The sequence below is a fragment of the Cupressus sempervirens genome, chromosome 2 (assembly GCF_028749045.1).
Source record: "Cupressus sempervirens isolate cs-2001-9-10 chromosome 2, ASM2874904v1, whole genome shotgun sequence".
NCBI lineage: Eukaryota > Viridiplantae > Streptophyta > Pinopsida > Cupressales > Cupressaceae > Cupressus > Cupressus sempervirens.
Window position 1 is genome coordinate 144,985,524 of NC_143119.1, and position 13,503 is coordinate 144,999,026.

The following is a 13,503-nucleotide window of genomic DNA, read 5'->3' on the forward strand; positions in this document are numbered from 1 at the left end:
GCAACCTCGATGTCACCCTTCTAAAAGAAAAAACCGTATACCTCGTTGCCCTCTCAACTGTATCTGGGTCTGACAAGCTCTCCATTTTTTTACTTAAGTACTGAGCAAATGACAAATTCTACTTAACCGGATCAAGGAATAAATCCCATTCATCATACATTACCATAACATTATCTGGCAATAAGTTTGGTTCTACAGGTGGTGCTACCTCTTCCTCTACATTAAAAATGAGCATCAAAGGCCTGTCAGTGTACCGTGTGGAGGCCCTAGCAGCTCAAGGTGATCCTACCACACTACCACCTCCATTGTGATGACTCAGGGCTGCCCTGTGAGGCGGAGCTAACTACTGCATAGCACTTGTAAACTGTTGAACTACAATGGTTATATTGTCTAGCTCATCTCTAATAGCCCTCAGAGTTTTCCTCACTTCTCGTCCTTGTTCATTCTCAATACGAACCATTTGAGTGTTGTTTACATGTTTTGCCTGTTCAAAATGATCAACCTGTTTAGTTTGTTTAGATTGTTCACTTGTTCCAAAAATCCATTCCTCATCCACTGAATAACTATCTCTAATCTCAATATGTTCCGAAGATTCTGCAAGTTCCGACTGTAGATGACTGAATTTATACTGTTTTTTAGTCATTCCTGGCTGTCATTTTTGGATAAAAATCAGTCTGCAAATATTTTGTTATTTTCCGAAAAGTTGGCAGGTCTTGTGGCTCTGATACCACTGTAGTAATCCATACTAGATTATTATGTGTCCGCACTGATTATATTCAAAGTAACCCATATTTCAGACCATAGGAATTTGAACAAATAATTCGTGAGCAATCTGATTAATTTATTCTGAGCAATATCTCTCAAACTGAGAGTTCCAAACACTACACAATATATCAAACAATTGGCATACTTCTCACAATTTAATGGTAACCTTTTCAGACTGACTGAATACTTGATTCTGGAAACATACCTATAATAATCTTAACTAGACTTCATACTCACCACATATTATCCTTTAATCATGATTCTGTAGACTGACATTATATCAAACAGTTGCTACGTAAACTCGTCCTCAAACAATATTATTACTGAATCGTCAACAAACTTATTTCGCCATAAATATTACCAATATGAAATGGTTATGCCAACCAAGATGCTATAACTTCCAACATGCATGACTAAGAATTTTAACTCAGAATTTTTAACAGTCATACATTATGTTTATGACAGTAAACTAAGACCTTAAGCTATACTTGGCAGATTTAATGACAGTCTTACAATATTAATGGATATGCAAAATACAGATGCGAAAAAACGTATGAGTTGGACAGACCCGAATTACTGGCACCTACCGTTAAGAGGGCCACTGTGCAGAAATTCCCTAGCACATCACCACTTCCAAGTGTCAACCAGATTGTCGCCTACCCCTGGGTTTGATACTACTACCCATGCTGATAAGGGGAATCGTCTGGAGCTTAGAACACTTAAAACAATGTCGTTGCACCTGCAGATGCCCTGCGACAGGTATACACTTACTGCTGACCTCTAAATATCAAATATTTGGCTATACCAACTATTTGGCTGACCTCCAAATATCAAATTGAACTCCAATATGTTAATGAATTGTGAGTGTCATGTCCCCTTTCTAGCAAACTAACTTCTACCGGGGATTTGCCTATCATTGGCTCTCGTAGGCAAATGAATTTGGAAAGAGAGTCCATTCAATTGACAGATGATTACATTCTTGCTCTCAGAAAGCTATTATCCAGTAAGTGGGGCCTACTTGTTTAATGCCGAATTGAGATTGTACTTTAACTTTATAAAGTTATTATTTAATTTTATAAAGTTAATTAATAATTAAAATAAGTTATTATAATAAGTTGTTCTGGAAGTTTCCAGTGACTTCTCAAGAAATGAATAAAAAGGGGACAAGGGGCACCCATTAGAACAAGCGGTTTTGTGGATTTGACTTCTATTCTAGTTGGATCAATTTGTAGTCATTAGTCTGCAAATTCTCAATTATCTTTGGGAACGAGAACTCCTATTGATAAGCGATTTTGAGGGTGTGAGATATCACCCGAATTATCGCAATCAGGAGGTGATATTACAGTCACTTCAATAGAGCAGAAAATCTGTGGCCCAAGGCCAAGTGAGGGTTTCTTAACTAAAAGGAATAAATCGCCATTTTACAGGATTATTGCAAGATTGGGAAAAAATCGTAGTAGAAGCCAGAATAACGATTTGGATTAGGCAAGTCTGATATTCGTCTCAAGACAGAGAGGTGGAATTACAGTCAAAGACGGGAATTACAAATGGAGTTCGTCTTCTAACAAATAAATACAGACCATCCGAATTCCGACAAGGTTAATTTCGAGATCGTGGGCGAGTTTAGGGCCAAAGCGGAAATAACTTGCGTCGCAATTGGAATTAATAGTCACGCAATTAATCACTCAAGCCGGAGAATCACGCCTTCGACCTCAGTTGGAACATTTCCGTCGGGTATCAGAGGGTATCCCTGCGGAGGGGTTGTAACTCCATCTTTCCGGTGCGGAAGTCTCTCTACAGTCCCTGCATTTTATCGGGCTCCTTTGGAGTATAACAAAACAATTAATTCGGGCCGAGAGAAATAATAATCAGGTCGGGAGTTATTCAGGAGTCAAACCCCATCATCTGAATTTGCAAGATCTACAAAGGGCACGGGCTTGGATTGGGATCAATCAAGCGCAATCATTTCATCGAAACAAGACAGAGGCGAATTTAAAACTCATGCCGACTCAGCCTAAGATTTGCTAACGTTTTTTCATGGGAGGCTCAAAATTCAGGTTCTATTAATGTCCAATAATTATTTGTTCTTTGTATAGTCCAAAATCAAAATTAATGCAGACTTAGCATTTGGATTCAATTAAAAAAAATTGTAACAATCAGATTTCTTAAATTTGATTATCGTTGCACCCCATTTGATGAATATGGTTTAAAATATTACATTAGGAAATGCATGCCTTCAATCTGCATTGGTTATTTTCCTTTGTGCTTTTAAATAAGGTTCATTACAGTGGTATCAGAGCAGTAGTCCTGCCATCCTGTCCGGTAGGATATTTTATGCAACCCTATTCCAAATATTATATTCGCAGGAGAACAATATTTAAGGACAGAGATATGGGTGAAAGACAATCACAGAGTCCACCGAGATTCCCCAGAGTTGATGATGATGAAACTAGAGAGTTTTATAGAATCATGACTACCGGACAGCAAGAAATAGCTCAATCACTACAAGTTTTGACTACCATAATGGAGAGAGTTGTTCAGCCCAGGATTCAGGAACAAGGTAGAGGTACATCTGATCATGATAATAGAAGTGTGGCAGGCTCATAGGGTGCTCCTAGGCGCAGATCATGGACAGCAAATAGGCCTACTCGTCCCACCTTCCTAAGGGAGGAGGCTCAGGAGATAGGAGAAGATGATTTGCCGGATGATTTCCAGGATGATCTCAGAGCTGCTACTACAGAATGGCAGGCATTACCCCCGCATGTGCGTGAACTATTGAACTTTGATCGATATCTAAACCAAAGGAGAGAGCATATGAGGAGCAACCGTAAGAATAGGAGACCTAGAGGAGGTCATGATAGTGAGTTGCAGCGAGCTGTTAGCAAACTCACTTTACCATCTTTCGATGGTAGTGGTCAGATGACAGCACAGGCTTGGGTTCATAAGCTAGATACATTCTTGGCATTGAGGCCTATGTCAGAGATAGATGCCATCAGATACGCCACTTTGCATCTAGAGGGAGCAGCTCATGACTGGTGGTAACACAGGATGGTTACGTTGCAACACAACTAGGTGACATCTTACCAGGACTTTGTGGATAGATTGGTTGAACGTTTTGATAAAAAAGATCCGGAGATTTATTTTCGTGACCTCGCTCAGTTAAGACAGTCAGGCAATTTGGAGGTTTATATTAGTGAATTTCAGAGGTTGACAGTTATGGTACAGGATGTGTCTGAGAGAAGGTTAGTTATCTTATTTACAGAAGGATTGTCTGAACCCCTTAAGGGGTGAATTAAGGCATTTGACCCACCAACACTGCAGGAGGCTATGAGGAAAGCACGGAGTATGGAGCTTATAGCACCTTCTAGCAAGTTCACCTCTCAGAGTTCACCTCTCAGCGTTGAGACCAAAGGAAAATCTACTACACCCCTGGATGCAGAAGCACTAAACGACTTGCGCAGGAAGAAATTATGTTTCTATTGCAAAGGCCCATATGACAGGGACCATGATTGTCCTCTGAGACCTAAAGGAAAGGCCAACAGAGTTATGTGGGCATATTACGAAGGGTCAGATTCCGACAGTGCAACAAATGAGGATGATCACAGTAGTTCAGAACCTGAAGGAGAAACAGGAAATTCAGAACAAAAGGAAGAAATTGAGTTACATTTACAGCAGGGGCGTCTGTCTAGTATTCAGCATGAGGGATCTTTTAGGTTACGTGGTGTTCTAGCAGGACAGAAGGTGATCACATTGGTTGATACCGGTGCTACGCACAACTTCATTGATGCTCGTTTGGTTAAGCGCCGCAGTATCAAGATAGAAGAGTTTGAGGGTCTCCGAGTACAGGTTGCTGATGGTTACACTCTCAAGTGTAACAGGATGGTTAGAAACATGCCTTTACGTCTGAACAATTATGAGTTTAAAGCAGATTACCATGTGGTCAATATGGGCGACTTGGATATCGTTTTGGGTATGGCATGGTTACGTTTGTTGGGTGAAGTCACTTTCCGTCTCAAAGACATGGAGATCAAGTTTGAGGTAAATAGGAGGCAGCATGTGTTGAGAGCTATCAGAAATAGTGACATCCGAACCATTTCTCTCAGGCGATTGGAAAGATTGGTGAGGCATAATGATATTGAATGGGCAGCCATGTGTACTCTCATGCCTACACAGGAGGAACAACAAAAGACAGAATATCATCCAGACATCCAGATATTGAGGGAAAGGTATAGTAAGGTATTCAGCGACATTCCACCTGGTACACCACCTGATAGAGGGATTGAGCACATCATCGAATTAGAAGAGGGTGCTAAACCAGTCATGATCACTCCATACAGGCATCCAAAGAGGCTCAAAGATGAAATAGAGAAAACCATCAAGGAGCTTCTCGCGATGGGACACATCAGACCTAGTAAGTCTCCTTTTGCTTCTTCAGTAGTTTTGGTAAAGAAGAAAGATGGTTCGTTACGGATGTGTATAGATTACAGGATGCTAAATAAGAAAACCATTAAGAATAGATATCCTATTCCACGGATTGATGAACTAATAGATGAACTACATGGGGCATGCTACTTTAGTAAGATTGATTTGAGATCTGGTTACCACCAGATTAGAGTCAGAGAACAAGACATAGAGAAGACTGCATTCAGATGTCACTGTGGGCACTTTGAGTTTGTAGTGATGCCATTCGGGTTGACCAATGCACCAGCTACTTTCCAGTCTACCATGAATAAGGTCTTCCATCATCAGCTGAGGAAATTCGTGTTGGTTTTCTTTGATGATATCTTGGTTTACAGTCGGACATGGCATGAGCATATGGAGCATTTAGAGACAGTATTGAATACCTTGCAGGTAGAGTCCTTGTATGCCAAAGAGTCCAAATGTGATTTGGGATTGACTGAGTTGTTATACTTAGGTCATATTATCAGTAGAGAAGGAGTATGGATGGATCCTGATAAGATTCGTCCTATTGTGGAGTGGCCTATTCCTGAGAACCTAACTCAGTTGAGAGGATTCCTTGGTTTATGTGGCTTCTATCGCCGATTTGTTTGCGGATATTCACGACATGCAGCTCCTATGACAGACTTGCTCAAGAAGGTAGCTTTTGTTTGGACAGCGAAGGCACAGGCTTGTTTTGACAGATTTAAGGAGATCATGACTTCATGCCCGGTACTAGCATTGCCCGATTTCTCGAAGCCATTTGAACTTCAGTGTGATGCCTCAGGAGATGGTATTGGGGCTGTTTTGATGCAGGACAAACACCCTATTGCATATGAGAGCAGGAAACTCTGTGGGCCAGAGAGATCATTCAGCATTTACGACAAGGAGATGTTAGCTATCATGCATGCACTAGCTAAGTTCAGGCAGTATTTAGTAGGTGGTAAGTTTTGTATAAAGACTGACCACAACAGTTTGAGACATTTCCTTGGGCAGAGAGATCTCAATGATAGACAGCAGAAATGGGTGAGTAAGATACAAGCATACGACTTTGATATATCATATGTCAAAGGCACTCAAAATGTGGTAGCAGACGCCTTGTCACGCAAGCCACACCTTAGTTCGATGATTGAGATCTCTGAGGACTGGAAGCATCTAATTATTGCAGAATATGTTAGAGACCCGTGGGCATCTGGTATAGTTGATGGGACCATTGTCGATGCTAGGTATTCACTTATGGATGACTTGATCATTTCCAAGAGCCGAATCCTTTTAGTCCCAGGATCGAAGGTGAAACGGTCTATTATGCGAGCTCTTCATGATTCACCCATAGCTGGTCATCCCGGGTACTTTAAAACATATAGACAGGTGCGGGAACGGTTTACATGGAAAGGACTCAAGAAGGATGTTTTGCAGTATGTTCGTGAGTGTTCTGTTTGTCAACAGAATAAACAGGAGCACACCTTTCCAGCAGGGCTCCTATAGCCACTTCCCATCCCGAGACAGAAGTGGGAATGCATATCCATGGATTTCATTACAGGGTTGCCCAAGGCTCAGGATCGTGATTGCATTTATGTGGTGGTAGATAGACTAACGAAATATGCTCATTTCTTTCCCATCACCACAACTCATACAACAGTACAGGTAGCTGAGGTTTTTTTCAGAGAAGTTCTCAAATTACATGGGATACCCCGTAGTATTGTCAGTGACAGGGATAGCAAATTTCTGAGTCATTTTTGGAAGGAGGTGTTTCGATTATGTGGCACTGAGCTTACTCCCAGTACTAGTTATCACCCGCAAACCGATGGACAGACAGAGATAGTAAACAAGTGGGTGGAAGGCTACTTGAGGAACTACATGGCTGATTAGCAAAAGACATGGGTACGATGGATTTATTTGTGTGAATATTGTTACAATACCACTTTTCACATGTCAATTCAGATGACACCTTTTCGAGCATTATATGGGTATGATGCACCGAATTTTATTGATTCGCTGATGGGGGATATCCAGGTTCCACGTGTCGGGGATTTGATTCAAGAAAGTAAAGTTATTATTCGCACTCTTCGGGATAACATTGCTCGGGCACAAAATCAATATAAGCAATATGCAGATCAAAAGAGAACTGAGAGAAGCTTTGAGCTTGGTGACATGGTTTACCTCATGCTTCAGCCTTTTCGGCAATCTACTCTTAAAAGAAGTGGGTCAGAAAAGCTTAAGCCTAGATATTATGGGCCTTTCAGGATCACCAGACGAATAGAGGAAATGGCTTATGAACTTGAGCTTCCAGCAGATAGCAAAGTGTATAATGTGTTTCATGTGTCGCGCCTCAAGAAGGCGCTGGGGCAGAATGTGGTACCTTCTACAGTATTACCTCCTCTGGATGATGAAGGGAAATTGATCTTAGTACCGGAATTCATTTTGGAAAGCAGGGAAAAACAGCTCCGTAGAAGAGTAATCAGGGAATATTTGGTTGAATGGAGAGATCTACCAGTTGAAGATGTCACTTGGGAAAATGAAACAATTTTGCAGCATCCAGCTTTGAGATTGCTTGAGGACAAGCAATTTCAAGAAGGGCGGACTGTCATGTCCCCTTTCTAGCAAACTAACTTCTACTGGGGATTTGCCTCTCATTGGCTCTCGTAGGCAAATGAATTTGGAAAGAGAGTCCATTCAGTTGACAGATGATTACATTCTTGCTCTCAGAAAGCTATTATCCAGTAAGTGGGGCCTACTTGTTTAATGTCGAATTGAGATTGTACTTTAACTTTATAAAGTTATTATTTAATTTTATAAAGTTAATTAATAATTAAAATAAGTTATTATAATAAGTTCTTCTGGAAGTTTCCAGTGACTTCTCAAGAAGTGAATAAAAAGGGGACAAGGGGCACCCATTAGAACAAGCGGTTTTGTGGATTCGACTTCTATTCCAGTTGGAGCAATTTGTAGTCATTAGTCTGCAAATTCTCAATTATCTTTGGGAACAAGAACTCCCATTGATAAGTGATTTTGAGGGTGTGAGATATCACCCGAATTATCGCAATCAGGAGGTGATATTATAGTCACTTCAACAGAGCAGAAAATCTGTGGCCCAAGGCCAAGTGAGGGTTTCTTAACTAAAAGGAATAAATCGCCATTTTACAGGATTATTGCAAGATTGGGAAAAATTCGTAGTAGAAGCCAGAATAACGATTTGGATCAGACAAGTCTGATATTCGTCTCAAGACAGAGAGGTGGAATTACAGTCAAAGACCGGAATTACAAATGGAGTTCGTCTTCTAACAAATAAATACAGACCATCCGAATTCCAGCAAGGTTAATTTCGAGATCGTGGGCGAGTTTAGGGCCAGAACGGAAATAACTTGCGTCGCGATTGGAATTAATACTCACGCAATTAATCGCTCAAGCCGGAGAATCATGCCTTCGACCTCAGTTGGAACATTTCCGTCGGGTATCAGAGGGTATCCCTGCGGAGGGGTTGTAACTCCATCTTTCTGGTTCGGAAGTCTCTCTACAGTCCCTGCATTTTATCGGGCTCCTTTGGAGTATAACAAAACAATTAATTCGGGCCCGGAGAAATAATAATCAGGTCGGGAGTTATTCAGGAGTCGAACCCCATCATCTGAATTTGCAGGATCTACAAAGGGCACGGGCTTGGATTGGGATCAATCAAGCACAATCATTTCATCGAAACAAGACAGAGGTGAATTTAAAACTCATGCCGACTCAGCCTAAGATTTGCTAACGTTTTTCCATGGGAGGCTCAAAATTTAGGTTCTATTAATTTCCAATAATTATTTGTTCTTTGTACAGTCCAAAATCAGAATTAATGCAAACTTAGCATTTGGATTCAATTAAAAAAAATTGTAACAATCAGATTTCTTAAATTTGATTATCGTTGCACCCCATTTGATGAATATGGTTTAAAATTTTACATTAGGAATCGCATGCCTTCAATCTGCATTGGTTATTTTCCTTTGTGTTTTTAAACAAGGTTCATTACAATGAGGTACTAAGTTTGCGTCTAGTCTCACCACTTTCCTTAGGGATTTCGTCCTTCGGAAAATATCTAGTCACATTAAAGCAATCATTAAGATTTGAGAAATATCATATATATTCGTTGTTTTAATCCCAATGCAGCTCCACGGTTTTATAACCTTGATATGGGGGAAGACACAAACAACTAGGCAATAAGGCCATTTTCGTCTTTTAGTCACTTAAGTGACTTTATAACTTTATAACATTAAAATATTAAAATAAATAACTTAAGTAACTCAAACTTTAATATCTCTTGAAATACTTGTCAAATTGCCATGCCATCTAAAATAGGAATCTCTCCTCATAATTCCCCATGTGACCAAATACACCTTCTAAAAATAAAAAGGGTCCATCTCTATTACCCCTGACTTACTATACATAATAAGTATGGCAAATGGAGTCTGAATGACATTGAACAAAGGCCAAATCCATCAATCACTGAATGTTGGAGATGAACCAATTTTAAGAAGACCCTCTAACCATCCTCATTAGCCTACAAGGATCCAATATTAGGCTCATCCCTAAAATGTTGATGTTGGCAATGAATGGGGACATTACAGATTCTTATAGGCAACAATGCCAAATGTTTGCTTCACATAGTAAACTTTAACACATAAGAGAATGTATAGAAATGTAACAAAGCACAGTAATGTCAAAGAACTCGCAGATGCTTCTTCATTAATACCATCAATGTTTACAATGGTGCGAGTTCCAAATGTCACAATCATTCGCAACACACACTGATTTGTACCCACGTGATCATTTACAATGGTTTCAATTCCATGCCAGCTTATAGGACCATGTTCCATTAATTAATTTTGAGAAAGAAAGTCTGCAGATAATATCCAATTATTGTAACCTTTTGCATCTAATGATGAACGAACTTCCTAAAAGAAAGGGCATTGCAGCATTAATGATAAATCATCATACAAAGGAACAAGATAAAATCCTTTCAATATAGAATCTAGATATAACCAACCTAGAAATAAAATTTTGATATACAAACTGATATACAGGTCATGCCAGTGGAAAATCTACCCCTATAAGGACTGTTGCTTTTTACTTTTCTTGTCATGCCCAGGAGGAGAAATTTGACCCCTATACAAACAATTGGATTTTCCAACATGGTTATCACTTGGTTTTACTCTCTAGGGGTGCAAATTTGATCCTTGTAGGGACTTTTGGCAAGGACTTTGTAAATTTTAGTGGTTTTTGTCCTTCTGTAGTAGAAAATCGGCCCTATCACAACTTTACACTAGGACTTGGTGGAAAATCAATTTCCATAGGGACTTTTGGTCCAAACGTGGTGGAAAAATAATTCACATAAGGGCATTGCACTTTTCTTGCACGATATAATCATTTTAATGCAAGTCGAGGAAAAAGTGGCATTAAAACAACTTGAAAATCATTGTGTGAATCAAGAATAGACATTGTATAGAGAAGCTTGGGAGATGATGTATTTCTGTATAAAATCAACAAAAATATGAGCGACCAAAATTTTGTGCCAATTTAAATCCTTAATAAGGAGTCTAAACCTTCAAAAGTATTTGAAACAATGCAAATAGATTCTATTTAAGACTTTAAGTAACTTTACTAGTTTCCAATTGATCATTTACAATAGTTTCAATTCTATCCCGGCTTATAGGACCATGTTTCATAAATTAAATATGAGAATAGAAGAAGTCTGCAGATAACATCTAATGATTGGAAAAACAAATAACAGATTTTACCATTACTCATGTAACTTTTTCTATCTAATCATGAACTTGCTTTCTATAAGAAAGGTTATAGCAGCATTAGTGATAAAACATCATACAAATGAACAAGATAAAATGCTTTCAATGTAGAATCTAAATATAAACAACCACCTAGAAATAAAATTCTGATAAACTTATATATATCAGAAAATTAAGATACATACGATTTCGCCTTTCGCAGAGAGAAAGAGCCAGCAATCTGAAAAATACAAAAGCACTAATAACTCATTTATAAATTATATAAAGGGAAACAAAATCAAGACTATTCTTGCAAAGGTTTCTGTCAGTCATTAGAGTGAATATTAGATAACAAGTATGAAAATATTAAAAATAACTCTACAATGTAGTGATATGTTTATTCTATTTAAAAAGAAAAACAAATTCCAAAGCTTCAGATTAATGATTTATAAGATCGCATATCAAGTACTAAGAGACCTTTCACATGTTAAAATAAAAGAAAAACTTCTAGCTTATAATAAAATAGAGTCTAAAATTGCTCATGTATCCAGCACACTTTGCTCAATCATTTACTTTGTATTTGCTTTTCCTTTTGAGATATCATATTTTACAATCTCTCTACTAGAGATTGACAATTTGCAAGATAGTGGAAGACGTATTCATCGAAAAATAAGAATGTGCATATTCTAAATGTGGTTTCCATATTTGAGAGAGCTCCTTTAACAATTTCTACTATAGTAAAGAGGGTTGACCCTAAAGATGAGAATAAATTCTTCAATTACATTTGAGCAATTTGAACTAATACACAATAAAGAAGTTTCTCAATTGTCACATGCCATTGAATAGAAAACTTTTTTGTAGCTGTATTATTGCAAAGCTGTACTTTACTAAGGTTGATAGTTTAAAGAGATAAATCCAAAAGTCTGACCAGTTAATATATTCCCTATGGGTCCAATACATTAAGCAGTTGATTAAACAAGATTGGTAAAAAATGAAACACCTTGGAAAAGTAGAAAGATGGTAAAATAATTCTAGGACCTGACTTCTTATGCACAGATTCACATATATTTTAATTTATGTTCCCCACAATAATGACAAAGAAAACCCACTGGAATTGAAAGCAATGAACACAACTTTGCAAGTCCTAGCAGGACTCTGCGAGTCTCAAGCCAAGTCAAGTCTCCAAAGTTATTTGGCTTCTAAACTCTGACTCGGCTGATGTATGTAGGACTCGAAGAGTCCATGGATGTAATGTCCCCCATCTTTTAGGCCCTCAATGGAGTTCTTAGCCTTTCATTCTGCGAAGGCTAAGTAGAGAATTAAGGAGAAATAAAATAAATTGAAGCCAATAAATAAATAAATCTAAAGGTGACTATATTTAACTAATATAATTTTATAGAAGCACAACTAATTATTGTATTGGAAAGGGCGAAGCTTCTAGAAAGTGCAATTAAATAATATTTTATTTCCTTCTAGAAGGGTGAGAGAAAAGAATAAATAGAGGTGAGAGCTTCATTGTTAGGCATCCGATTATTGTCAATTGCATTTGATATGAACTTGGGACAAGAAACTTAGGGTTTTTGATTTCAGTTAGCCATTGAAGAGCGTCAATTCTTCAGTGTTGCAACCATTTCAGGTGGTGAAATATCTTGGAATTCAAGAGAGCTTCATTTTGGAGTTCTATTTGCGCATAAAGTTAAGGAATAAGTAATAACCTAAGGGTTTGAAGAATATTGAAGGACTATCAAGTGCAGACCTGAAGATTCATCTTTGGCAACCATTAGTAAAAAAAAATTCCTTGCCCCTACAAAACACGTGAACAGTGCCGCACTACAGTATTCACACTACAAAATTTATCCTTGATTTCGATTGCAACATTCATCTCCATCCTTGGGCATCACTATTATCAAGTTCTTCTTTCAAATATTAGTAGTTAGCATTGTAATCTTAGTTATATAATTTCATTGTTGTAAGTGATGACTCAGAATCAGATTTGGCATTGTTGCAGTCATCATTTTAAGCCCATTTGTCTTGCCAATTCATAGCAACATTGTACATGGGAATGAATTCAATAAAAGAGATATATGTTGCATACCATTTGTTTGATGAAATGTCCATCTAATAGCATATATGATCAACATAATAGTTGTATGCCAATTGTTTGACAAAATGTCAATTGGTTGTAGGTATGCATTCCATATCTAGTTTCCATGTATATGCATTGAAAATACTGAAAAGAAACTGCTCTTGCATGTTAGTTCATTGTAAGAGGTGTTGTAAAATCATTTGTGAACATTCAGAAGTTCTTAGCACCATTCAAACTATATCAAACAATCTGAAACACAAAAAAATCAAAAAAGAGAAAGGCATCATACAAGTGTTTGACAATATTCCTTGAGCTAAAATCAATCAGTTTGGGCAAGGGATATTACATTCGTATCACAGCTTGCTTGCAAAGTGTTTGGCAAAAGAATTTGGTATTTCATGAAGTTATAACTGATTGGGGTTATTATATTAGTATCAGAGCTAAATCAGGCCATCCTAAGGG

General features: G+C 38.1%; 1 protein-coding gene across 6 annotated transcripts in view; it reads right to left on the reverse strand.

Annotated features, from left to right (window-relative positions):
• Positions 1–13,503, reverse strand: part of LIG6 (DNA LIGASE 6) — a 332,994-nt gene that overhangs the window by 94,720 nt on the left and 224,771 nt on the right. For all 6 annotated transcript variants that reach the window (XR_016359818.1, XR_016359817.1, XM_089812972.1 and 3 more), the window contains one exon: positions 11,162–11,196. Coding sequence is in view for 4 of the 6 variants with exons in the window: in XM_089812972.1 (XP_089669098.1) it covers positions 11,162–11,196 (35 nt within the window). In the remaining 2 variants the exon portion in view is untranslated. The remainder of the gene's footprint in view (positions 1–11,161; positions 11,197–13,503) is intronic.